The sequence below is a fragment of the Amblyomma americanum genome, chromosome 11, assembly GCF_052857255.1.
Source record: "Amblyomma americanum isolate KBUSLIRL-KWMA chromosome 11, ASM5285725v1, whole genome shotgun sequence".
Lineage (NCBI taxonomy): Eukaryota > Metazoa > Arthropoda > Arachnida > Ixodida > Ixodidae > Amblyomma > Amblyomma americanum.
Window position 1 is genome coordinate 36,361,710 of NC_135507.1, and position 25,265 is coordinate 36,386,974.

Here is a 25,265-nt window from a genome sequence, read left to right on the forward strand (position 1 = left end):
CTTATTTAGCAGAGACATCATAGTTAGGTGTTATTACGTCAGTATCGTTAAAAATTGCAGCTTTTCCAACAGTCGTCCAGTGTTTATTATTAAATAGGATGGTTTCGAAATAGCGCCAAGCTTGGTTTGCCACGGCAGTCATCTTGCGAGGGTAGACAAGTGCGCCTGCATAGTAATACGCCCACATCCGCACAGGTCACACAGAAGGCAGCGTCTGCCGCCGCCTCCTCAGCTAGAACTCATTGTCTCCCCCTCCCTTGTTTTTTTAACCTGAAAGCTCATTAATGTTCATTCACACTTCTCGCAAGCGCACAATAACCAATGAGAGCGTCCTGTTTGTTGAGAGACACGAAAAAATATTCAGGCCACAGATAACCGCAAAGTACGGTGAGCGGTTTGCAGGGACTGAAGAATGATGATGTGATTGATCGAATGGTTGATTTTATGTGCCAGTATGACTCTGCGAGCTATGAGAAGCGCGCTGTTCGATGACTCGTGATGTATTTAGACTGCGCACCGTTATTTAGGGTGCAGCGAAATATAAGTCCATGCGGATATTTACGCATTCCGCTTCGATCGCAATTGAGGCGTCACGGCCGGTATCGAACTCATCACCTCGAGCGGAGTAGCCTACAGCACTTGAGCCACTAAGCGACATCATCAGGCAAACACAAGGTTGCGTAATGAAGTTACTTTTCAGCACCTTTCTGATAATCGTCCAGGATAGCATTCTGAAGCGCTATTTTTTGTTTTGATCGGAAAGATTTAGTTCCCTGCCTAAATAGTACACTTGGACCTCAAGAAAGAGAATTTATTACTCTTCCAGAACAAAAGACCGGCGGATAAGTTTTTACAAGGATCTGAAAAATTCCGCACAAAGAGACAGGTTGGTAAAAAATAGTGCCATCAAAATATCCTGATCTGACGTGTAAGTAAATACCCTGTGATTGTATAATCCATTTAGAGGCATATTTCCCTTTACTTTTTGTGTGATTGATTTCTTTGGCTTATAATGTGCTTAAGCAGGCATTTTTCCTTTATTTTGCATCTTACCTTATTGTGTTTTTGTGTTCTGTAGCAAATTTTTTATATATTGTCACCGAAAGCCGACAGAAAGGGCAGAAGGGAACACCAGGACTAGCCAGGCAGACACACTCAGCGAACAAACGCACGAGCCGGGGGAGACAAAGAAGACCAGCGGGTGCTGTCCCACCGCATGGCGGCGGCAGTAAATGGCTAACACGGTGGCATTATAATCCTCCTGGAAAGGGCATCGCCCCGATGCCGCGGAATCACGAATATATATATACCCTTCTCAAAGGTCTTCCCGGATCCAGAAATTTTTAATGCAGAAAAGAGGGGCACACGAACGGAAACACAGATTTAAACGTCGTTAATAAATCTGTTTCCGTTCGTGTGCCCCTCTTTATATATATATATATATATATATATATATATATATATATATATATATATATATATATATATATATATATATATATATATATATATATATATGTATGTATGTATGTATGTATTGTACTTACAATTACGCGGTTATGACTTGGTTGTATTGTATTACAACTGTGCATGTGTTGTATATTACAAGTACTGTTCTAGACCAAATCATGTAAATAGTTGCCACTGCTATCAAGGGTGGGATGGCCTCGGCAGGCGAGAAACCACCATTATGCTACTTACCAAGGACAAATTGTGTAGATTTTTGTCCCCCAAAAAAGTCTACTACTGTGCTACTATAAGCATATGAGGGATCGTGGAATCAGTCTGTTTTCCGAAGATGCATATTACGCTCGACACAGAGCAACAACAATCGATGCGATCACTGGCGGAAAACTGTGACTGCATAAAAAGGACGGACGACGTGCTTCCAAGCTCACAGTTTTGTGCAATATTATTTTCTGCCCTCGCTATACAGCCCAAAATCCAAACCTTTTTTTTTTTGCCACGAGAATGATGCTAAATTCGACTGCATCAATAAAATCACTTCCAGGTGCAGCAAACTCTCGGAAAAAACTGCGAGTTCGTTGTGTACACTATTTTCTACAAAGCACCTGAACCGGATATACCAGGGCCAGCAAACGATGCAAGGAGCGCATCAGTCAAACAACGAATCAGAGGTTTCGTTTCATTTGCTTTTCGCGGAGTGTTCAACACTCCATTCAGCGTTACAGCCCGTTATTATGATTCTTTATCGCATTATCTGGTCATGTGCCAACCTCTACCTACGTCGACATTTGACCGGCCTTAGAAGAGCATAATAAGAGAGTGCGAGCGCACTCTCTCCCCACCACGGGCACAAGTAATAACTGATAACGAGTGTCCCACGGAACGTCCCTCGCATGCGGAAAACAAGCAGAGGTGGAACAAATGCATGTTCAGGCGGATATAGCCACAGCTTCCAGCATGATTTGCGAGCCGATACCAGGGACAATGACATGGACAATGACGTTTGTTCTTTCACCTTCGCTTGCGTCCCAGCTTGTCCGCAGCAGCCGCAGCAGTTAGTATTGTGGCCTGCCGCTGACTAAAGATGAACGCGGTGTGGATGTGGAGCTTGGCCTTAGGCGCGATCGCCGTCGGCGGTAAGCCGGCCAAGGTCGGACCATACAAGAAGCATTTCTTTCGGACGAAGGTAGGGGCATTTTTTATGTGCAGTTCATACGGACATTTGTCATCGTATATAGGAAGTTTTATTGTACTCTCCGCCGAAATACTAAACAGCCTAATTTAGCTAATTGCTAATTTAGCTAGTAAACCGACGAACCAACACTTGATAGCCAACATTTGGTCACAAGGGAATTTTGCACACACAGGAGTGCCATATCGCAGAAATAGGCCGGTCATTCATTAGCAGAAAATAAGTATTCTTCGAAACAATCAGAAAACTGCGCTCTGATATCAACCCCGAGAAAAGACCGGCGAATTGTGAAAAATATGAACCGAAAATTGCGACCATTAGATGTAAAATATGGTTCGAAACATTGAATGTTATTACTTAGCTAATCGTCATCAGTTTTCCACCTCACAATACTTTTCGGTAGCTATTCGAAAATAATTCTCTTAATAAAATCATTATTGCGACGGGTGCTTACTGTAAATGCCCGCTCATATATTAATTCACAATGCAAAGCAATTTTCGCGTCTTGAAATCTTCAGAGTGGTCGCTTTACCGGTCACGGATCGTAACTTTTCTGGGTATTTGCAGTTTTCTCAGAATGCACAATGATCTCATAGAAAAGCAACGAAAGAAGCCGTGCGTATCAAGTGATATTCCAGATGTTCTCTAATCATGCCTGTTTTAACTTCGCGCACGTGAAAAAAAGTCTGGTGCGGCCCCAACGAACTCTTTTCATGCTTTACTGGTTTCTTTCGCTGAATTTAAGTTTGAACTTGTCGAGACGTGCTCAGTTTATGCATTTTTATCTCGCTCTGTTAACGCCTTCGCTTTCTACATTCAGGTTGACCACTTCGGATTCCACAACAATGACACCTTCGAGATGCGTTATGCTGTCGCTGATCAGTTTTGGGACAGAAGCAAGGGGCCGATATTCTTCTACACCGGCAACGAGTTTTTTATGGAGAACTTCATTGAAAACACGGTAATGCGAATATATAAGTTGCATAAACACCATTAATTTCTTTCATTCTTTTTACCCTTAGGAATAGACAAGCTTTTGAGAGGGGAGTATGAGTGAGCAGAAAAAGAAACAAAAAAAATCTATCTGTTCATAACATTATACTATATACAAGTTGTACTAAAGCTTGTACACGCAACTGGCTAGTCTCTCACAATAAGTTTTGCTGTATTTCGTGTGTGTTCTTTTGTAAAATTCAGCCGTTGTGTCACGTTGCGATACATCGCGGGGCTCGGATTCTTGTCAAGCAGCTGCTCTTCTTCACAGGGATCTTTTGCAGGAACTGAATAGTCGGAACTAAACTGTAACAAATGGTCTGTAGGATGAGTGCAGATTCTCACTGAGGTAAAGTTAGCTTGGCACGAATTATTTCACAAGATAAAGCACTTTATCATTAACGCCTAAACAAGACCCTTAAAAGCAATGGGTACAAGTTTTTCCCTGCTTGGTGCTCAACTTCTTTATGGTGAAATGATTGGGAAATGAGTGTTTGACCCCACTTTGAGTAATAGAAAAAATCTTATCCCATGGCGCTCATCATCATCATCATCATCATCATCTTCATCATCATCATCAAGACCCTTAAAAGATTTTGAGCAGAACTGAATAGAATGTACTTTAACGAAGGGTATCAGAACCAAGTAGCAACGAAGTTAATGTCCATTAGTTCCGCTTGTACTGCTCATGAATAACTTATAGATAACTGTACTGCAATTGGCCACCACCGTTCAAAATAATCATGGTCATTTAAAGTCTTTATAAATTCGTAATGCCGACTTAACGACAACCTTTCGACTGTCTTGCGACATGGCCGTGGTCACTATTTTGAATCACGCTGAAACATCACATGTATCCATACTACCGACATAAAAAGGGGCTCTGAAAACACCGTTTGCTATTTGTTCAAGCATTGAAGCATTTGTTGAAACACTTTATGGAACATCTATTGAAGAATGTCTAATAAGAATAAAAGAAGCTAACGGCATTATGACATTAGTAGTAACAACCCTGTAACACCTCGTTTATGACCCAGAGGGCGCTAGAGGTGTCGAGTGCTGAGCTACGAGAACATTCGTCTGTTTTTACTATGCCAGAATATATGCTTCTTGGAATTTTTAAATGGCTTGGAATGTCCCTTAAATGTCGCTTCGTGTCTCTTTGGAGGCTTTCTGTATTCGCCTGAGAAATATACTCACGTCCAAAACATGTTCCGAGTTAAAATTTTGTCGCAGGTTTTTTCTGTAAGAAATATCAAGGCGCTACTTATTTGCGAAGTGGGGTCGCTTGCTGAGCGTTCCAAACTGCCCCTCTATTATGAAGTGTTCTTTGTCTGGTTTGTTCGAATTTTCAAATTTTTTCCACCACAGGGCCTGATGTGGGAATGGGCACCCGAAATGAAAGCACTGATTATATTTGCTGAGCATCGCTTCTACGGCAAATCCATGCCTTTTGGTCAGAAGTCCCTAACGGTAAGTGTGACGAGCAAACTGCATTGCACATAAGCGCAGCACTGCTCCTAATTGTGACAACCTCGATCGCCGCAAGGAACATCGGAATCGCCGGCATTAATACATTCGATGACGTTTAAACTGTGCAGCACTCTGCGTTGCAAAGAACTCAACGTAAAACTCCCATTCTGCATGTTCGTTTTTTGTTTTTACTGTATTAGGACTGTATCTTTAAAGAAATCATTCCACCAAACAGGCACGAATCGAACCTTTGATACTATGGTCAACGCAGTATAGTAAACGCTAGCCACAAAACAACTGCGAATATTTTTTAGTCAGCTATAGAGAGAGAGAGAGAGTGATAGAAAGAGGGAGAGACATTACTGAAAAGATTGTATAATATGCTTTTAGCACTTCACTTTCCAGAGCTATACTACTGTCTACGCGAGATGCCGCGGCGGGTAGCAACAGGGGAAGGTTACCCAGAAGATTCCGGTTGTCTGCGCAGTCAACAATCGCAATGAATCGTTTCAGAAGAAAAACAGGATATCGAATAGTGCGACTTCCAAAGGAAACAATGTAACCAGCCGGCTTATTATCATCAACTCACTCAGCGTGGTACATTTTTGAGTTATGTGTAAATTTTGAATAATGTTGCGTACGAATTATTGTGTTAATGACCAGCTCTCCGGAGGGAGTCTAGATATGCACGTCGAATCGAAGCTTTTAAGTTACTCCAAAGCGATACATTGTCCATGCACGTTGGTAATCAGGTAGTTGCGTTGTTTTTGATTACCTCTTACCAAACCTAATTATATCGAAGTCTACAGAATGCTCGTCATACCGTAGCCGCAAAATCTAGAACACCGTCTAGGGAATCCGCAAAATTCTCGGCTAGCCTTTCACTGGCAGTCATACAGCCTCGTTGTGTTTGCTTACCTTACACCAAGCTTTATTTGTAAACTAAAGAATGATGCTGTGGAGGTGCTGGCGTTGGCGTATAGGCGAGATTAGCCTTGGAGTGGCCTGAAGGCAGTTGCTCTGCTTACTGGACTGAATGATACCTCGACTGGTCCATCGATATATTCTTTTATCGATTCCGCGATACTGCCGCGCAATGTTGCTTGTTTTATTTGTTTGCTGGTTGTGGTCTTGATAGCCCTGTGGGCATGCTTGGGACCTTCGTCGACCGCCGAGCGCACTTGCTGTTATTGTCGTAGCCTGCTGAGTTTCCGTATGCGGGCACAAGATCGCTCAATAGGCAACTAGCGACGAAGTTTGCCTTTGTCGATCGCAGCGCCGCAACATTGCCTAGTGACAGAAGCAAGAATTTTTTACACGCGTCAGTAATGCGTTTCCACGCCAACCCAGCGCTTATCGAAATACGATTCTGCGCTCTGTCGAAGTCACTCGTGATGCACTTAAAGATAACTGTGTTACGTCGAGATCACCTGAGCAAGGAGCGTTATCAGCCGAACGCTGCCACCTAATCGGAGAGCGTGTGGTTTAGCGTTTATCGCGGCACAAGCTGCTGACGGCAGCAGTTTTTAGGCGCGCAGTGGAACTATTACAGCGCCGCTTGGGCAGTGGAAACTGTGCATAAAGACTTTCTAGTTTGACCCGTCTAATTCTCTTCCTTCCGTACTGAATGCTGTCACCACGATGTGACCATATAATGCAGCTATCCAGTAACCTGCATTTCAGTTATATAGCGCGTTAAGACTTTTTGCGAGCGTGGTAAAAAAATTAAACCCGAGAAGTGCCGAACACTGGAAAATCCCAAAATGAGATACGAAATACGGTAGGCAAATGCTCCAAACTACATTACCAAGGCTTCGAAATTATTACAGCAGTTAGCATCAATCTTGCGAAATTAACCATTTCTGAGTTTCATCAGTTGCTTAAAATCTGATGTACATTCTTGGAGGATTTTTTGTATGTGCGTATATGTGTATGTGTTTGCGTTTAGGACCCTTTGTATACATTTTTGTTTGCTTGTACTCACATTTGTATGTTTATGAAATTAATTTGTTTGTCGTCATAAGGCTAACTATTTTTCACCATGTCTTTGTGGTTTCCAATGCCATTCTGTTTAGGGGGCCAGGGGCTGCTCAAGCCGTCGTAGAATGGCTTTTTCCTTGTCCTCATGTGCAGTCAGGGACAAAAGTCTCTGGACCACGTGTTCCTTAAGCGAAGCCGATAGCTTTAATGATAGCCGGCGGTGGGAGACCACACTTGCGAAGGTGAAAGCCAACACCCTATTATTTCACAAGTGAGGTCGCCAGCGGACGGATAATAACAGAGCTATCGGCTTCGTTGACGGAACACGTGGTCCAGAGGCTTATGTCCCCGACTGCACATCTTGGGTACGAATAAAGTGCGAATGAGACCAGGACGAGAAAAACCTTTAAGTATGCTTAAATATGGGCTGCCCGACGACTTAAGTATGTGTAAATATGTTCTACGCGTGTCCAACGAGGTGAGCGTATTTGAGAAAACAATGCGTCGGCGTGCACGTTTGCAGGGACTACCCCAACTGGGCTACCTCAGCGCTGAGCAGGCGCTGGCCGACTACGCCGATCTTTTGATCCACCTCAGGGGCACGCTTCCTGGAGCTGCTAATCGCCCCGTGGTAGCCTTTGGTGGTTCTTACGGAGGAATGCTCGCTGCCTGGATGCGCATGAAATACCCGCATCTAGTTACAGCGTGAGTACCACAACGAAGGGCGGTTCGCACGGTGCAAATAAGACAGCCTTATCGCCAGTATAATCTTATTCGCGGTCTAAAACTTCTGTCGGTTTTGAGAAAAGGAAATGCGCATAGCTGGTTCAGTTGTTGGTGGACGCCTCAAGCGCGCCGCAGAAACACCGAGTGATCAACCTGCGTTCGTGGTGCGCTTGAGGTGCCCACCAACAAATAGTGAACCAGCTATGCGTTTTTACTCAAAACCCAGAGAAGTTTTAAACCGCGAATAAGATTAGACTGGGAACAAGACTGTCTTATTTGCTTTGTACAAGACGCCCCAGGCCAAGGCTTTCCGAGCTTTAACTGGTTGATTGATTACTCATTTCTCAGCTTTTGACTGGGACCCTTGAGAAGATCTGACGCTTAGGACAAGCTGCAAGATGAGGGCGTGGTTTTGCTAACTGAATTATAAGAAAAAATGCTGTGATGGTTGTGATGGTTGACTTTGGCACTTGCAGCAATGGGCCTGAGGTGGTGTTTGTCTCGATCCGCGCTCGCATCTCACACGATGTACTGGAGCGTCCTCCTCAGCCAATTCCCTGGCTTCCCGGGAAGCTTGCTCACACTGTCGAGCAAGGAGCATGGCGCGCGACAGAGTCAAGGAGGAGCCTTCCATGAGTAGGCACTCACGCAGATGGCAACTCGAGGTCTTCTCCATCAGCTGGTCCCTGATCATATCGTCCGCCATGGTCCCAAACCCGCAGTCGCCGACAAGGCTGCGAAGGACAGCGACGTACTCATCGGTTGTCTCTCCTGGAGCTTGAACTCGACGGCGAAAGCGATGACGTGCGGCGATTACATTCACGGACGATTTGTAATGCTCCGACAGGATGGCTATCGCCGCATCAAATTCGTCAAGGCGGGGCGCCTCGTCACCGGAGTGCGAAGCCACAGCTGTAGGCGCTGGAGTGGACGACGGCGGCGCCAATGTATAAAAAATGCGCTGACCTTCCAGTCCGAGGCAATTCAGCAGGATGGCCTTCCGCCTGTCCGCGCCCAGAGTAGAGGCACACGAGGCCAGCATGTAATTCCGGAACGCCAGCTCCCATTGCTCCCATGGAAGGGCAGGACGACCAGGAGTCGGCAGGAAGGGTGGTGGTGGCTGAAGCCCAGAAAAGCTCATGACGGATGGTGAGCAGGCCACGTGAAGGTCCCGAATCAAAACAGCATCCTCGTCGCCAAAATATGTTGTATCGTAGTAATGATAATTAGCAATGAAACAGTACACGTGGCATACGATCGAGCCGATCTGTATTCTCCTACTTCGTCGTCTTCTCTCCCCCCATGCGCGCGAGTGCGTGCAGCGCACTTGCCACACTTCATCTTTATCACAAAAAATAATCACCGGACATCTGTCTTTGTGGTAAGGAGAACTTCAGCGGCAGTCGGGGCGGTGCGAATGCCACTTGGAGGGTTTAGTTACTCTGTGTAGAGATATAGGATGTCGCATTTATACTGCCATGACGTACACTCAATTTTCGCCGTGTATAAGGGCTATGTAGTGAATGCCTTTTGCTCAGAATATCGTAGACGGGCGCAGCAACCAGTCATTGGTTGTGGATATACGGGTGTAGGGTACGCTTTTGTCAAAAGTTTAAAGCCCAGGGGGTTTGCTTTAAAGTCGTGCAGTGGTGCTCCTGTAGGATTCCTGGAAGTCCTTTCCGCAGGAGGGTGCAGGACGAACAATCTTTTCGCCGTCAGATCTTGATCACTAAGAATGCATTACACGCCACATGATGTGGCTCGGAAGCGAACCTCCTGGACTTTAAATTTCTGACAAAGGGTGTACGTCACACGCTCATCATACCTTATAAGGCGAGTGCCCGGCATCGCAGGGCGGAGGCAGACCGAAAGGGAGATGGCCACCGACATCAACGACATGACCTCACTGGATGTTATGTATATACAGCTGTCACTGCAAAAAAAAAAGGGAGGGGGGAATGCTCACTCACAAATGACGAGAGAAGTCTGATGAAAAAAGAAAGGTCGAGGTTGGTAAGAAGAGCAATCCTCTGGCTTGTCAGTTCGCATAGTGTGAATAGATTTGTATGTTTGTAGGAAAATTAGTAAAGAAGGAAAGTGTGAAGATAAAGGTGCGAAGCTGGAGTGAGCTGAACGTCATGCATAATACATTTAGGTCTCATCAACATCACCCAGCGAGTTGATTACATTTTTGAACGAAGGCCATTTCCCGTGGCATGAAGTTGTTGGCATTCTCTTGACACTGCGACACGTAGGACTTGAGCAGTAAGGTGCTCTGTTGACGGCATATTTGTGACTATGGCGCGCACAGGGCACTCTCAAGCAGTGCTCCGCTTCTCATGTTTCCCGGCCTCTCACCGTGTTCGGCTTTCAATCAAGCGATCACCAACGCGTTCGACCAGGGAGGACCCCTGTGTGCCAAGGCAGTTCGCAAGTCATGGTCCATCATCGAAGCGAAGTTCTCCTTGGGTGAGTTCAGTCTCACCTTATCTGGCGCATTTGGGCAGAAGTATAAAGTGAGATCTCGTTGATACAGCCTCAGTGAACATGCAAGTAATCAGCTTGGTGTAGGCAGAACACGAGCGATTCTTTTTAGTATGACGAAGCGATCACTTGCCCTCCCGTAAAGTGACTGCCAGAAATCAACAACCAATTGGACTAGCTTTAGATATGCATTTGATTTTGCCGTCTTGAAAAAAAAGGAGGTGCAAGAGAGCACTTTCGTGCTAGCAAGTTAATCCTAAATTGGCTATATTCAAACCACTGCTTCTGAGTAATTTCCAACTGTGGGAGCATGCAGTACAGACAGTGTCAATATGAAGGTGACCGCTTTCGTGAGGCTTCACTGAAATTAATAATTTGTTCCGGGTGTGGTGTTTGGTTTATGATTGGTTTATGAGGGGTTTAACGTCCCAAAGCGACTCAGGCTATGAGAGACGCCGTAGTGGAGGGCTCCGGAAATTTCGACCACCTGGGGTTTTTTAACGTGCACTGACATCGCACAGTACACGGGCCTCTAGAATTTCGCCTCCATCGAAATTCGACCGCCGCGGCCGGGATCGAACCCGCGTCTTTCGGGCTGGCAGCCGAGCGCCGTAACCACTCAGCCACCGCGGCGGCTCGGGTGTGGTGTTTGCTCATTCTCCGAAATGTGCCGTTGAGGCATACAGAGATGAAGGAGCCAGCTATTCTCATTGTTTTTTTTGTCTTGTAAGTACGGACTGAGGCAGAACACTTTATCCAACTAGGTTAGCCTTAGAGTGATCAACTGTATATTGATTCCAACACGGCGGCGTAATAGTGACTCGCAGAAAACAAGACAGTCTGTCAAATCGACGAGGCTTGCTACACGGAGACACTGCTGGAGCGGAAAGTTCGTACTCCTCGGCTGCTATTTATAATATTGATTTTAAATGGGGGGGGGGGGGGGGGGGGAGCTTCGATTTTCTTGAGCCGCAGCGTGGCTATGTTAACTACTAGAGAAGAACTGTGTTGTGTTGCCTACTTTTGGTAAAACTTGTGACAAAAATTATGCAGTCCTGCTTTCAATAACTTACACTGAAAGAAAGTAGAAATCATATTCTTTAGTGACTCCATATTTCTCTTGAATTCAATTCCACAGTAAATGCTTGATGCAATAGCGTTAACGATATTCATAATCATGCAACGATCTTAAAGATTTCGATTCTTTTCTTTTCTTACCACCTGCAGAAGAGTCCGTCAAAGCTTTACGCGATAAGTTCAAGCTGTGTCAAGACCTCCACGTTGGCGACTACATCAAGCTACGAGATTGGCTTCACGACGTCTACATGGTGCTCGCTATGCTCAACTACGTTGACGCTTCCACTCTTCTGACGCCACTTCCGGCCCGCCCCGTCAGGGTGAGGACGCCTGCCGGTTTTCTTTACTCTCCACGACTATAATTTTTCAAAATTTCCACAGATTTGGTAGGGTTTATGGGGGTTTAACGTTCCAGAGTGACTCAGGCTATGAGGGACGCTGTAGTGAAGGGCTCTGGAAATTTCGACCACCTGGAGTTCTTTAACGAGCACTGACATCAAACAGCACACGGACATCTAGAATTTCGCCTCCATCAAAATTCGACCTCCGTGGCCGGGATCGAACCCGCGTCTGTTGGGTCAGCAGCCGAGTAGACTTTATTAGATCAAGTGGTTGCAGTGTATTGTTGACTGCGTTCAACGAAATCGCGACAGGCATTCCTGAAACGGGACATACTGCCAAACAGCTGTTTGTGTGTCGTCGATATTTTGGGCTTCCATATGAGATTATTTATCGTGCATTCTGCTACCGTCCTGGAGCTAATCTCTAAGCAATCAGACTACAGTAAACGTGGCGCAGGTCATCTAGGTTGCGCGCCTGCGATAGCGTACGCATCACCACCGTTGTTACATCCCTCCTATTGGGATTTTCAAATCGCTGGCACATCGCCTGAACTTGTCATCCAGATTCTACGTGAATGCCCGGTCTACAGCGCCGAAAGGCAGTCTCTCCGCCATGCGCTGGAGCGTCTAGATCCACGCCCACTGACGGAAAAAAAGATTCTCGGCCACTGGCTGCGGTGATCGTCGGCGGTGAAGGCCTCCTAGGCACTGCTCCGTTTCTTGCGAACTTGTGGCCCGCACGATAGGCTGGGACTTTACCGAACTTTTTACGACTTTTCATACTGACTTCATTTTCCTGCTATTCTCTTTTCTGCTTCATCTTTTTATTCCCTCATCCCTTTCTTCCTGTGCAGGGTAGAAAACCGGTTTATTCTTCCGCTTAAGCTCACTGCCTCACCTCCTCCTTCTCCACATGTGTGCTCCCCCATAATGCCAGAAATGTTTGCGTTCGAACACGCTGGTGACCAATGGAAACTGGGCACGTAATATCCACAGCGCAATAGGGGGGGGGGGGGGAACAAATCACAGACGCAAACATTTAAAGCAAACCTGTCTGAACTATCTTAGTGAAATCCAACTGAAAGTTGCAGGTTTTATTTTTATTTTGTAAAGGACGACAATTTCGCTCTATAAGACGTCACATGAACTACGCATATTTTCTATATTGAAGTCGTTCTCATAACGGCTATCATAGAGACGTTCTCGTGAAGGAGAGTGCGGTATAGTTTGCTCATTTCAGCAAAATATGTTATATTTTTGGACATTCCCTTTGCAGGGTAGGGCCAGTGATCTGCCGCGCGGGTTTGGTATTCGTAAAGGCGGTGCCTATAGGGATTCAAATACTGGTGCCCTCTACCAATAATAAACTAACCTTTAAGCGAAAGCAAGGAGACGGAGAACAATTTTGACACGAGAAACACGTCCACAAATGTGGGGCTGGCGGCGCGGGATGCTGACAATATCAGGAAAATTTTCAGTACTGAAAAAGAAGTCGTCAGTCAGATGTTGAGTTGGTTACTACGAGCTCTAATGCAACTACACGGTTGCTATCCTCAAAGTCTCTTAAAATTCACGTTTTCTATCACTGAGTGAGTTTTCATGCTAAGTTATGGAAGGAGCTAAGAAAGATCACGAATGCTTTCAAGTACACATCTAGTTAGCAGAGCCTTTGAGCAGCTGTCTAACTATAGGCCTTGAATATTTTCGTCCTTTCGTGCCACGCGAGAAACTCAGAAACTCCTGTAGAAGCGCTGTCTGCACACGACAATCCACACATCATGTGAAAACTTATAGTATACCCTCTTCACTAAAGCAGCACCCTCATTCGTCGGGCCATAGATCTCTCTCTCTCTCTCTCTTTCCTTGTTTCTTTCCTTTTCTCTGAACGTGCCTTAGCAGCTATACCACACAAGGACATAACGACTGCTATGCCTACAAAAAAAAAAAAGAAACGAAAACGCCACCTGCAAAGATTGCGCAGTTCATACCCAACACTTCTGGACAAAAGCATTTTTTAACGGGAAACAATTTATGACCGCAATGTTTTCATACATTGTAAGATTTCTCTGTAACAATCAATATATCCGCAGATCTCCCGTTGGTAGGCTTGCATTTTTTGGTATTAACATTTTTGCTATGGTCAAAAGTGTTCCTCATTGATTTTCTATGACAGTCTTAACTGCTCGATGCGAGCTATGGGAACAATAAAAAAAATGCTACAGGTCTGAAGAGTCTGCTATTACCTTCAATATTTTCATAAAAGTACTTTAATTTTACAACATTTCAAATTTTTGTCCTAGAGTGCTGGTCATGAATTGGTAAAAGGAAACCTATGCTCTTTTAACTTGTCCTGTGACAGTAATATGTGCTATGAGTATAGTGTCTTCTTCGCAGTATGCGCTTTATAAAATTCCTACTCACTCTAAATTTGCTTGTGAAACTTAGTAATAAGGTAAAGCTTGTTACGTTTTTTTGTCACATGTACTAGGTGGCTACTGAGCGTAATTTTACAGTTCCTTATACTTTTTTTTCAATTGTGAAACCAGGAAGCGTGCAAGTTCCTACAGAGCAGCTTTGCCAGCGACGACGCTCTCGTGGATGCCGTCGCTAAAACCGTGAACCTCTTCTTCAATGGCACGGGGACGCGTGCCTGTAACGACATCGACATTTTCCACGCATACCAAACATCATGGCGGTTCCAGGTAAATAGTGGCATGACAGAAAAAAACAGCGCTTAACACAGCTCTCATAAACAACTAAAATTCACATCGCACAACTATGAAGCTGCAAAATATAGCCTTAATGTCTTGTTTTTCAAAATATCCTCATGAAAATAAATATGAATATCTGAAAAGCCTGCATGTCTTTCTTTGCTAGCGATTTGACACTCAACCGGCCAGTACTCATTTGTATCACTGGTTGTGACAGATATACAGAAACCTCCTCGGAGTCTTTAATTTCACTCAGGTCGCGTTGCAGCAACAATTCTCACCAAATATTATCTTAACAATGAAAGGTTACATTCAACTTTTTGTATGCATGTGCATTATTTAACGTGGTTGACAACGCAGGAATGCACCGAGCTGACCATGCCCACGTGCAGCGATGGTGTCACGGACATGTTCTACCCTCAGGTGTGGAACAGCACCAAGTTCGCCCAGGAGTGCGAGAGGAAGTTTGGCGTGAGGCCCGACTTCTACCACGGCGTCATGACGTTCGGTGGGAGGAATGTCGGCTCGGCATCAAACATTATATTCAGGTAAGTTTTGCTTTAGCACGGCATTCAGCATTGTCAGTTCGTAAACGTTTTCGACTGTGGGCCCGAAAAGACGCAGTGAACTGTACCACGTCCGATTCACTCAGTTCGTCTGCTGTTCTAGTGTCTACACTGGTACACTCCACTATCGCACACATGTCCACCTCTGAGACACTTATTAACTCTCCTTTCGATGGAGGCGAAATTCTAGAGGCTCGTGTGCTGTGCGATGTCAGTGCACGTTAAAGAACCCCAGGTGGTCGAAATTTCCGGAGCCCTTCACTACGGCGTCCCTCATAGCCTGAGTCGCTTTGGGACGTTAAACCCCCATAAACCAAACCTAAACCAACTTATTAAATCTCCGTGTGATGTGCACGCGGGTATGGACATCGCCTGCGATGGTCGGGGCATTATGCCGTCAGTGTCTCTTTAGAGTCATTTCCCCTTCCCCTTTTATGATGTCGAGTGGCAGACCAAGGATCTAGAGGCGTAAAGATAAATCGGAGATGTATATGGACGGATGATTGGCCACAAGCTTCGGGCTTTACATCATAACATGGTCGCAGTTCGTCACTGCATTAGTTAGCGTGGATTCTGCCAATGCCTATTTCTTAACCGCTGGGCTAGTTCTATTTTCCTGCGACTGAATTACTCCTACGTTCGTAAGCACCAGCCCTTCTGACCTCTTCTTAATTTTGACGCGATAGTTAATGTTTTCCGCGACTCTTTACAAAACCCAGTGATTCTAAATATATTCTCTTTCGGGACACTCCAAAAGGATACTCAGCTTCATCTTAAAGGTAGCCACCATTGGCTGCATAATAAGCAGGATGAGTTTTTAAATGACCTCAATCAACAGCAAGGTGTAAAACCAGAAGATACTTTACCGTTCCACAGCGTTCCGCTACGCCTAAGTAGTTAATATCCAAAATTGCGACGATTAAGGCCTGACAAATGCGACAGCGATTAAGAGCTGCGAAAGGGTAAGCTTACTTTGGCCTTGTCAGCAATTGCAACTCCAAGCGTACGCCGCTAATAATGGCTTTTAAAATTTATACTGAGTGATACATTCATTCTCTGTCTTGCTACTGAATTGGCTGATCGATCCATCTGTGACACATTGTTGCAGAGCCGGCACTTTGGACAGCTAATATTTACATATCGTCCTGTATTCGCGCAACGAGAAAGGAACAAAGCAAACGCGGAAGCAGGCACTAAATCCACACACTTTATCATGCTTCCTGCGATAGAGAAGAAATGGACACCAGAAGTGCTGATTTCCGACAACGCAGTCTATTCTATTGAAAACATGTTCCATTGGAAATCATGTTCCATGTAGCTTCTAGGGCGTTGTTGGGTGTATATCTGACGTGCTTTTAGTAAAAACTTGTTGTTTAAAGTCGGCTCAAGGTGTTTCGACTTCTCTGCCCGGGCGTCTTTCGCGTTACACAATGGCGCATAAGAAATGACAAAAAAATTAAGGCGCAGAGCTTGGATACTTGGTGTTTAGATAGAGAGGGCATAGCACTGTAGCACTAAACAACAGGAACGAATGGAGAGAAGAAAACACAAACGCAAGTGTTTGATTTGTCTTCTCTCTGTCGCTATTGTTTGGCACTATAGTACTATGTCCTCTCTATGACAAACAAGCCGTAGACACCATGCTAGCAGTATTTTAGAGACTGCGCCTGAGTTCGAACTTTACCGTTTTGTTAGGGTGCCGAGACAGACACCCGTGAATAAAGATACAGTACTGTGAGTGGTGCTCATCCGCCTGGTCCATTGTCTGACAGAATTTCGTCTTATAGAGAAAGGAAAAACATGAATGGCGCCCAAGACTTTTGGCGAAAATCTAAAAGACGTTTCACGCCAGAGCGTTGCTTACTAAAGGGTGCATCCGGAAGCTACAAAGTAAAGCAGTATAGCGTTTTCAAATACTCCTGAAAAATGAGAAGTAAATGTTGAAGGTCTGCGTACGTAATGTAAAATCTGTTTCATCCTCTGGGGTATGTTTGATGGGATGTGGAAATTAGAGCAGGTAAAAGCACTTTTTGGTCAAGTTGATTAAATCGGTTTAATGAGAGGTGATGGGTTAGATGACGCTATGCAACTATACAACAACAACAACAACAACAACAACAACAACAACAACAACAACAACAACAACAACAACAACAACAACAACAACAACAACAACAACAACAACAACAACAACAACAACAACAACAACAACAACAACAACAACAACAACAACAACAACAACAACAACAACAACAACAACAACAACAACAACAACAACAACAATAATAATAATAATAATCACTATCACCACCACCATCATCATCATAATCGTAATCATCATCAGCCTGACTACGCCCACTGCCGGGCAACGGCCTCTCCCATGTCTCTCCAATTAACCCTGTCTTTTGCCAGCTGCGGCCACCGCATCCCCGCAAGCTTCCTAATCTCATCCAACCACTTAACCTTCTGCCGCCCCTTGCTACGCTTGCCTTGTCTTGGAATCCACTTCGTTACCCTTAAGGACCAGCGGTTGTCTTGCATCACATGCCCTGCCCAAACCCATTTCTTCCTTTTGATTTCGACTAGGATGTCACTAACCCGCGTCTGTTTCCTCACCCATTCTGCTGGCTTCCGGTCCCTTAACGTTACACCTATCATTTTTCTTTCCATACTTCCCTGCGTTGTCCTTAACTTGAGCTGAGCCCTTTTCGTTAGCCTCCAAGTTACTGCCCCGTAGGTGAGTACTGGTAAGATACAGCTGTTGTATACTTTCCTCTTGAGGGATATTGGTAAACTTCCATAACCGCTATATAATATATAATGTTTTATAACTAGCAGGTGAGGTGCACTGTTTAAATGGATCACGATAAGTTGCAAACGGGACGTTGAGTATGATGAAGTAATATTATGCCGACGGCGACCACCAGATTCGTGGAAGTGGGCAAGGGGCCTGCCGCCGCTGATCTCGTGATTATTACATGAATTCGTGCATACAAAGCCAGCCCCGCACAAGAAGGCTTTAGCAGCTGACAATGTGGCATTAAAGACTTGAAAAAACTGCATCTCTTGTCTCTCTTTAGTGAAAATGCGTCTTATGCTTTTCTTGTGTCTGACTACGGGCTAGTACTCTAGTGAAAATGCCTCTTGTAATGAAACAGAAACCTGTGGCTATTGATCTATTGATCCGAGTGGCAGCCTTATAAAAATAGACAGTCTATATACTTCTTATAGACTATTGCCTTCGTATAGATATTCCTTTTTGTCTTCTCATAGTCTATAGACTGCCTATAGACAGAAGTCTACTAAAAGTGTATGGCCATAAATCTATAGATTGTCTATGGACTGTCTATAGGATTTGTATTGCCAATACACTGTCCTCTAGGGTTCGTCTATAGAGAGTCTACAGACTTCATAGAGGTAAGTCTGTGGACAGTCTATAGACTGTCTAAATAAGTTTTTCTAAGGGCAGGCCTCGTGAGGAAGATCTACATTCAATTGACTAAGGGCTCAATGGTGCACACCGGTTTTGCGCAGCCAAGGAGACCTGGACCCGTGGTCGGCGGTGGGCTTCAGGGAGCCATTGTCTGACAACCTGCCAGTCATCCTGATCTCAGGCGCGGCGCACCACAGCGACCTGCGGTTCTCCACGGACAGCGACCCAGCCTCGCTCAGGGCGGCCCGCCAGCTAGAAAAGGCACATGTGCTTCGCTGGCTGGAAAAGGCGGCCCTGGCGGACGCCAAGGACATTATAGTCCGCACAGCACGCGAACACCCTCTGTTTAACCATTTCTTCTGAGGACTTCTATACCCACTGCAATCATGCAGTTCTTTGCTTCGGTTTCGAGCCCAGCTATAACATATGTAGTCCTTGTGATACCATGGAAACTGTCTTCTGGGTGCTGTTGAATCATCAAAAGGCGCGCAGAGTGGCTTTTTTCTTGTCCTGCTTTTCGCCTTGTATGAAATAAATATGAAATCAAATTAAACACAGCAAACCCCACTGACACTTTTTTTATCGAGGTCTCGTGATATAAGAGCAACAGCTAATGTCATCCCTGGTGTCAATGTTTTGCCGGCGACACTATGTCCTCAAGCAACCAGCCCAAACCTCGAAAAATGAAGCACTTCCGTTTACCTATCAATTTTAGTCTCAAGCGTCATAGACAGTGCAAACGTCAGTTTGTCCAGCGCATTTTTGTTTTGTTTTTTGGCCAGTGAGTATTTTCTGAGGTTCATGCTTTCTTTGTACGACGGCATTCAGCTTGAAAGCGGCACCTAAAAAGGGACCGGTCCCTGCTCGTCAAGGGTGGCATCCACCACGGTGACTTCTTGTTATCCTGGCCAGGCGAATTGCACTATTTCGCAGCTACCGGAAGAGTCGAAAAGCAAATAATTCGCAAGCGTATATCTTAGCGGCTTCGGTACCCCCTCGCACGCCGGATATGAAGCGCATGGGGCGGGGCGCATCGACGCCTGCCATAGGCGGCTTGCACAGAATATAAGAAATCCAGCCTTGTTTCTTTTTGCAGCGTAAACAGCAGCGTCATCGTTGTTGTAACCGAAAACTTCGCCGAAATCATCATCAGGAGCCTAGCTACGTGATCTCCAGTTAACCCTGTCCTGCGTCAGCTACTGACTATGACGATGATTATAGATTTTTTATGGCGCAAGGGCATCTATGGCCAAAGAGCGCCATGGCACAAGGTATTTTTCCAGTACTCAAGGTGGGGTCAAAGACCCGTTTCCTAAGCATTTCACCTTAAATATGGTGAGCACGAGACCAGAGGAAAGCTTGTACCCATTGGATCACCGGTGGGTACCCAACGGCACTGGGGATCGAACCCCGCACCTCCCGCATGCAAGGTGGATGCTCAACCACTTGACCACCGCTGCGGTGCGCCACGGACCTTAACCTCGCGAACTTCCTAATCCCACCTGACTTTCTGCCGTCCTCTGCTACGCTTGCCTTCTTTTGGAATCCATTCTGTTACACTAAGGAACTACCTGTTATCCGTTCTGATTACATGCGTTGCTTAGGTCGTCTTTTTTATCTCAGCTAAGAGATCACTAACTCGCGTTTGTTCCCTGACCTACTCTGCTGTCTTTGTCTGCTAATCCTCGTTAGCCTCTTAGTTTCTGCTCCGTACGTGAGTACTGGCAAGATGCAACTCTTGTATAGTTCTCGCTTGAGGAATATTAGTAAACTGCTGTCGGATCCCGAGAGCAAGTGCTAAATGTTCTGCGGCCCATTCTTTACCTCCTAGTTGTTTCACTACTTGCTCCAGGTGGGCGTGTTTTTTTTACCACGACTAACAGATTGCTGCCTATTGTAAGCTGTTGTTTACTACCTTAGTGTCCTGCACTTCTGCACAATTCTTCCTCCGGAGACGATCCGGGGATGCAGTCGAGTGGACTCTTTTGGGGCAGATAATATCACCGGCACACGGTGGCGATTGGCTACATTCGTCGGATTGTGAGACACCTTATGAATACAGGGGATAGCAGCCGGTCTGATTTCTTCTGGACTGCCAACTTCCTGCGGTGTTCTAGCATATAAATCTATGCAGGAGCTTCTCAGTGACAGTGACCACGACTAAAATAGGGAAACCAGCTTTCGGAAACCTTCCAACCTGATTGTTGAGGCAATCTTTTACCACGTGAACTCAAGATTTTTCCAAGGCTGCCTTCAAACAGAACGTAGCAATTGCCCGTTTCATCGTCTTGGAATGAGCCGATTCAAATGGCAGCAGGTCTTTTCGTGCTCATGGCGAGAACTTTCAGCGTCAAATGAAAGCGGAGCGCGTGGAAAAAAGTTCCATTTTACGCCGCCTGCCTGTCCTCATCAGAGATAGGCACTCTCATCCCATTCACCATAGTTTTGCTTCTATTTTCCTGGGCGTTCGTTCCCTCGATTTGCCACTGGATTGGCCGGTGCATTCTTTCCACCAATCGCAATATTGCTGGCGGCTAAGGCTGTCGTCCGCTTGCGTGAAGCGAGCGCTTTTAGCTCTCTGGAGTGCAGGGCTTTGATTTAGATTCATTCCTGGGCGTGTTTTCAGCGTATGGTTGCGCTATGAACAAATAAAGGTCGACTGGTTCCGTGAATTCATAAAAGAACGATGGCCTCTTCTACTCAGTGAGATGGCATTAAAGCAATGACATGGCTATGGCATTAAAGCAATCTTACCTCGAATATGGCAGGTCGACATGCACATACGACAGGAAAGGCCCACCAGGTATTTTCGGTCTCCAGATTCGTTGACGCTCGTCCCAGTGAGTTGAAAACGTTTACTCGTTATAGAAAGTCACCCAGTGCCACTTGTCCGTATAGTCCACGATGAATGTTCATGTGCCAACACAAGCCTTGCTTTTCTATTTGCTTCTGTGCTTCTGACACCGCTGTGTTTTACGACGGTACAAGGCTTCGCAGAACAGCCTCTTGCAGGAGACGTCTAACGGTTGACGTGCAGGCACATAACCGAAAAATTTCCTTAAAATAGAGAGCCGGAATGCTGCGTGTCTGCTGCAGAGGCCACAATAAGTAGGTCTCAATCCTTGCCGGTAACCAACTGCCTGTGCCCACGGAGCAAGTTTCTGAGCCTTCCCGCACCACAGAATGCCTGGAAAATTCTAGTAATTGTAGATAGCGGACGACCCGTTTCCTACGCAACGCCGCTGCACACTGCGACGGCAGAGATGAACGATTCGCGCTCTCTTTCCAGGCCTCACGGTAACGCGTGAATTTTCAGTTCCGGGGCATTTGAGCTCTCCTGGGGGCGACGAAGTTGTGTTCACTACTTGAAACACGTGATCCGGGAACTGTCTCGTCGGGCACCAACCGCAACCCTATTGGTCTCTTTCACTGCTCGCATCGCAATCAGAGGCTGATAACACGAAGATGATGGAAGCGAAATCAAAGCGCTACAGGCGAGTGAGATAAGAACGCTCTACCCCTCCCCCCCTCCCCCACCCCCTTCCCCAGGGCCACCGCCGGTGCGGCCAGCGAAACCGCCCCGAGCGAGTTGAGATCGGTGGAAATAGGGAATGTGGCGCTCCAGTGGCATAGCGAGAAAACGAACGTCGAAGAAAACAGAAGCAAAACTGTTGCAAACCGGATGAGCGCGCCGATCTGCGACGGCGACAGGCAGACGTATTAAACTGGACCTTTTGCCACGCGCTCCGCTGTTCGAATTTCGCACGGCGCGTCGGCTCGGTGGTTATGGTGCTCGGCTGCTGACCCGATACGCGCGGGTTTCATTCCGGCCGCGGCGGTCACATTTCGATGGAGGCGGAACTCTAGAGGCCTGTGTACTGTGCGATGTCAGTGCACGTTAAAGAACCCCAGGTGGTCGAAATTTCCGAAGCCCTTCACTACGGCGTCCCTCATAGCCTGAGTCGCTTTAGGACGTTAAACCCCCATAAACCATATTCGCATTTCGTTTGTCGATGATAGTACACCCAGCACGTGTGATCTGTTGGTATGATCACTAAACATCTAACATCTGAAAATCTGCAATCTATTCTGGTCGGGGTTATTCGTTGGTGAAGGTTACACATCTTCCATTTGGTTTACATACAAATAAAACATTTTGAACGGAGTCCGTGTGTGCCAAACCCTGGAGCTATAAGAAAATAAGTTGGTCATCTACGTATCTAAAAATCATTAGAACTATCACGTCGTCCAAAGAGCACATCAGATAACGGTCAATGCTGGCCAAGAGAATATCAGCCAGTACAGGTGCCACACAAGAACCAACGCAGAAACCCTCGCGCTGAACAAGGACCTGGTTTTCAAATGTTATAAAAGTTGACTGAAGATAGAATTAAACGAGTGTCATAAATGTGTCCAGGTTCAAACTGCTGGTGTTCTGAAAATCAATGACACATTACCTTTAATACAAGACCTAAGGCCGCAAAGCAGTTCATCGTGAAGAATAAAAATGAACAAGTTGCGTGTGGGCAATCGAGACGGCGTAGCCCAACGAAGGGGAACCCTTTAGAAATTAGACCACATCCTCTGTGTTCATTACACCGAATAGGTTTATATGGCCTTGGCATGCGCTTAGTCAAAGCATACCCATCAATTCTAGACAAAAGCATTTTTGAGCGTGAAAATTTTATGAGCGCATTTTTTCATATATTTTAAGCTTTCCCTATAAAAAAATAAATATATCCGCGGATCTGCCGTCGGTAGGCTTGCATTTTTCTGCTATTAACGTTTTTTTTATCATCAAACGCGTTCTCTATTGATTTTTTATGGTAGTCTCAACTACTCCATCCGAGCGATAAAAACACTATAAACAGAAGATTTGGCTACATATCGGAATAAGTGATCATTACTTTCAATATTTTTATGCCAGTATCTTACAGTTTTGCAATTTTCAAAATTTTTGCCCATGAATGTTGGACATGAATGTATATGTGAGTCTGCCCCGGTCCTTGTGCTCTTCAGGTCCATGTTTGTGTTCCGCAATTTCTTGCTTAACAATGTACGACTGACTTGCAAAATAACGTGCACTCTTGAAGTCTATTCCTCTATTTCGCTCTCTCTTTGATGAAGCAGTAACCACAAGCAACTCGTCCTAAATTTGCCTCACGTGTTGTCCCTGTGTAATGGTTCGTTCTCAAACGCTAATAAGTCAGAAGCTTTATTTTTCTGGCCAGTCAACTTCCAACCCATCAATCGAGAACGGACCGCTTCTGCTTGACAGCAACAAAGTCGAAATAGCGAACACTTTTAGGTCACTGAGAGTTGTGTTGATACCTATATGAAATAGACCGAATATATAACTTGCTTCTCATAAAAGTTCGAACCCGACCGCGGCGGCTGCGTTTTTATGGAGGAAAAACGCTAAGGCGCCCGTGTGCTGTGCGATGTCAGTGCACGTTAAAGATCCCCAGGTGGTCGAAATTATTCCGGAGCCCTCCACTACGGCACCTCCTTCTTCCTTTCCTCTTTCACTCCCTCCCTTATCCTTTCCCTTACGGCGCGGTTCAGGTGTCCAACGATATATGAGACAGATACTGCGCCATTTCCTTTCCACCAAAAACCAATTATTGAAAACCAATTATTATTCTCATAAAAGTAGCGCCACCATTTGGCCTCCTTTATTGATGCCGAGCTGGTGTCACCTCATGATAAATGTTTAGGTTTGGTGTGATTTGGTTTGGTTTAGTTTTATGAGATTTAACGCCCAAAACGACACAGGCTATGAGGGACGCCGTATTGGAGGGCTCCGGGTAATTTAGACGCCCTGGGGTTCTTTAAAGTGCACTGACATCGCACAGTGCACGGGTCTCTAGCATTTCGCCTCCATTTAAATACGACCACCGTGGCCGGGATCGAAAACGCGTCTTTTGGGTAACGATAAAAGTATTACGTGTTATTGATCATATCATCATCATCAGCCCGACTGCACCCACTGCAGGGCAAAGGCCTCTCCCATGTATCTCCAATTAACCCTGTCCTTCGCCAGCAGCATCCACCCTATGCCTGCAAACTTCTTAACCTCACCCACCCACCTAAGCTTCTGCCGCCCCTTGCTACGCTTACCTTCTCTTGGAATCCACTCCGTTATCTTTAAGGACCAGCGGTTATATTGCCTTCTTATTAAATTCCCTGCCCAAGCCCATTTCTTCCTCTTGATTTCGACTAGAATGTCATTAACCCACATTTGTTCCCTCATCGACTGTGCCTGTACAACATGAACTGGTGGGCGAGTTGGTCAGACATAGTTCTTGTAAAACAGCGCAACGGCTCGAAGCCAAACAGAAAGGGACAAAACACAACGCTGAACTAACAACAGATTCTGTGATACCAGCGTGTATTTAACCACTGCATGGTGCCCTGAATAAATCTATTCTGTTGTTAGTTCAGCGCTGTGTTTTGTCCCTTTCCGTTTGGCTTCGAGCCGTTGCGCTGGTTTACAAGAACCACTGTGCCTGCTTCCGGTCTCTTAACGTTACACCTATCAATTTTCTTTCCATGGCTCCCTGCGTTGTCCTTAACTTAAGCTGGACCTTTTTCGTTAGCCTCCACGTTTCCGCCCCGTTGGTGAGTAGCGGTAAGATACAGCTGCTGTACACATTTATCTTGAGGGACATTGGTAAACAACCGCTCATGATCTTTGAGAACCTGCCATATGCGCTCCACCCCATTCTTATCCTTCTAGTTATTTCCCTCTCATGATCCGGATCAGTCGTCATTACCTGCCCTAAGTAGATGTATTCACTCACCGCTTCCAGCACCTCACTA

The 25,265-nt window shown here is 45.6% G+C and overlaps 1 protein-coding gene and 1 long non-coding RNA gene across 2 annotated transcripts in view; one reads left to right on the forward strand and one right to left on the reverse strand.

The window, feature by feature from the left end:
• Positions 1 to 19,005, forward strand: part of LOC144111043 (lysosomal Pro-X carboxypeptidase-like) — a 38,499-nt gene extending 19,494 nt beyond the window's left edge. Inside the window, exons 8-15 of the mRNA XM_077644142.1 lie at positions 3,480 to 3,620; positions 5,024 to 5,125; positions 7,629 to 7,810; positions 10,143 to 10,300; positions 11,543 to 11,712; positions 14,280 to 14,435; positions 14,805 to 14,992; positions 18,545 to 19,005. Of these exons, the coding sequence (XP_077500268.1) occupies positions 3,480 to 3,620; positions 5,024 to 5,125; positions 7,629 to 7,810; positions 10,143 to 10,300; positions 11,543 to 11,712; positions 14,280 to 14,435; positions 14,805 to 14,992; positions 18,545 to 18,806 (1,359 nt within the window). The 3' untranslated portion in view covers positions 18,807 to 19,005. The remainder of the gene's footprint in view (positions 1 to 3,479; positions 3,621 to 5,023; positions 5,126 to 7,628; positions 7,811 to 10,142; positions 10,301 to 11,542; positions 11,713 to 14,279; positions 14,436 to 14,804; positions 14,993 to 18,544) is intronic.
• LOC144110772 (uncharacterized) overlaps positions 1 to 25,265 on the reverse strand; it is a 189,539-nt gene that overhangs the window by 113,897 nt on the left and 50,377 nt on the right. The gene's annotated exons all lie outside the window — the stretch shown is intronic.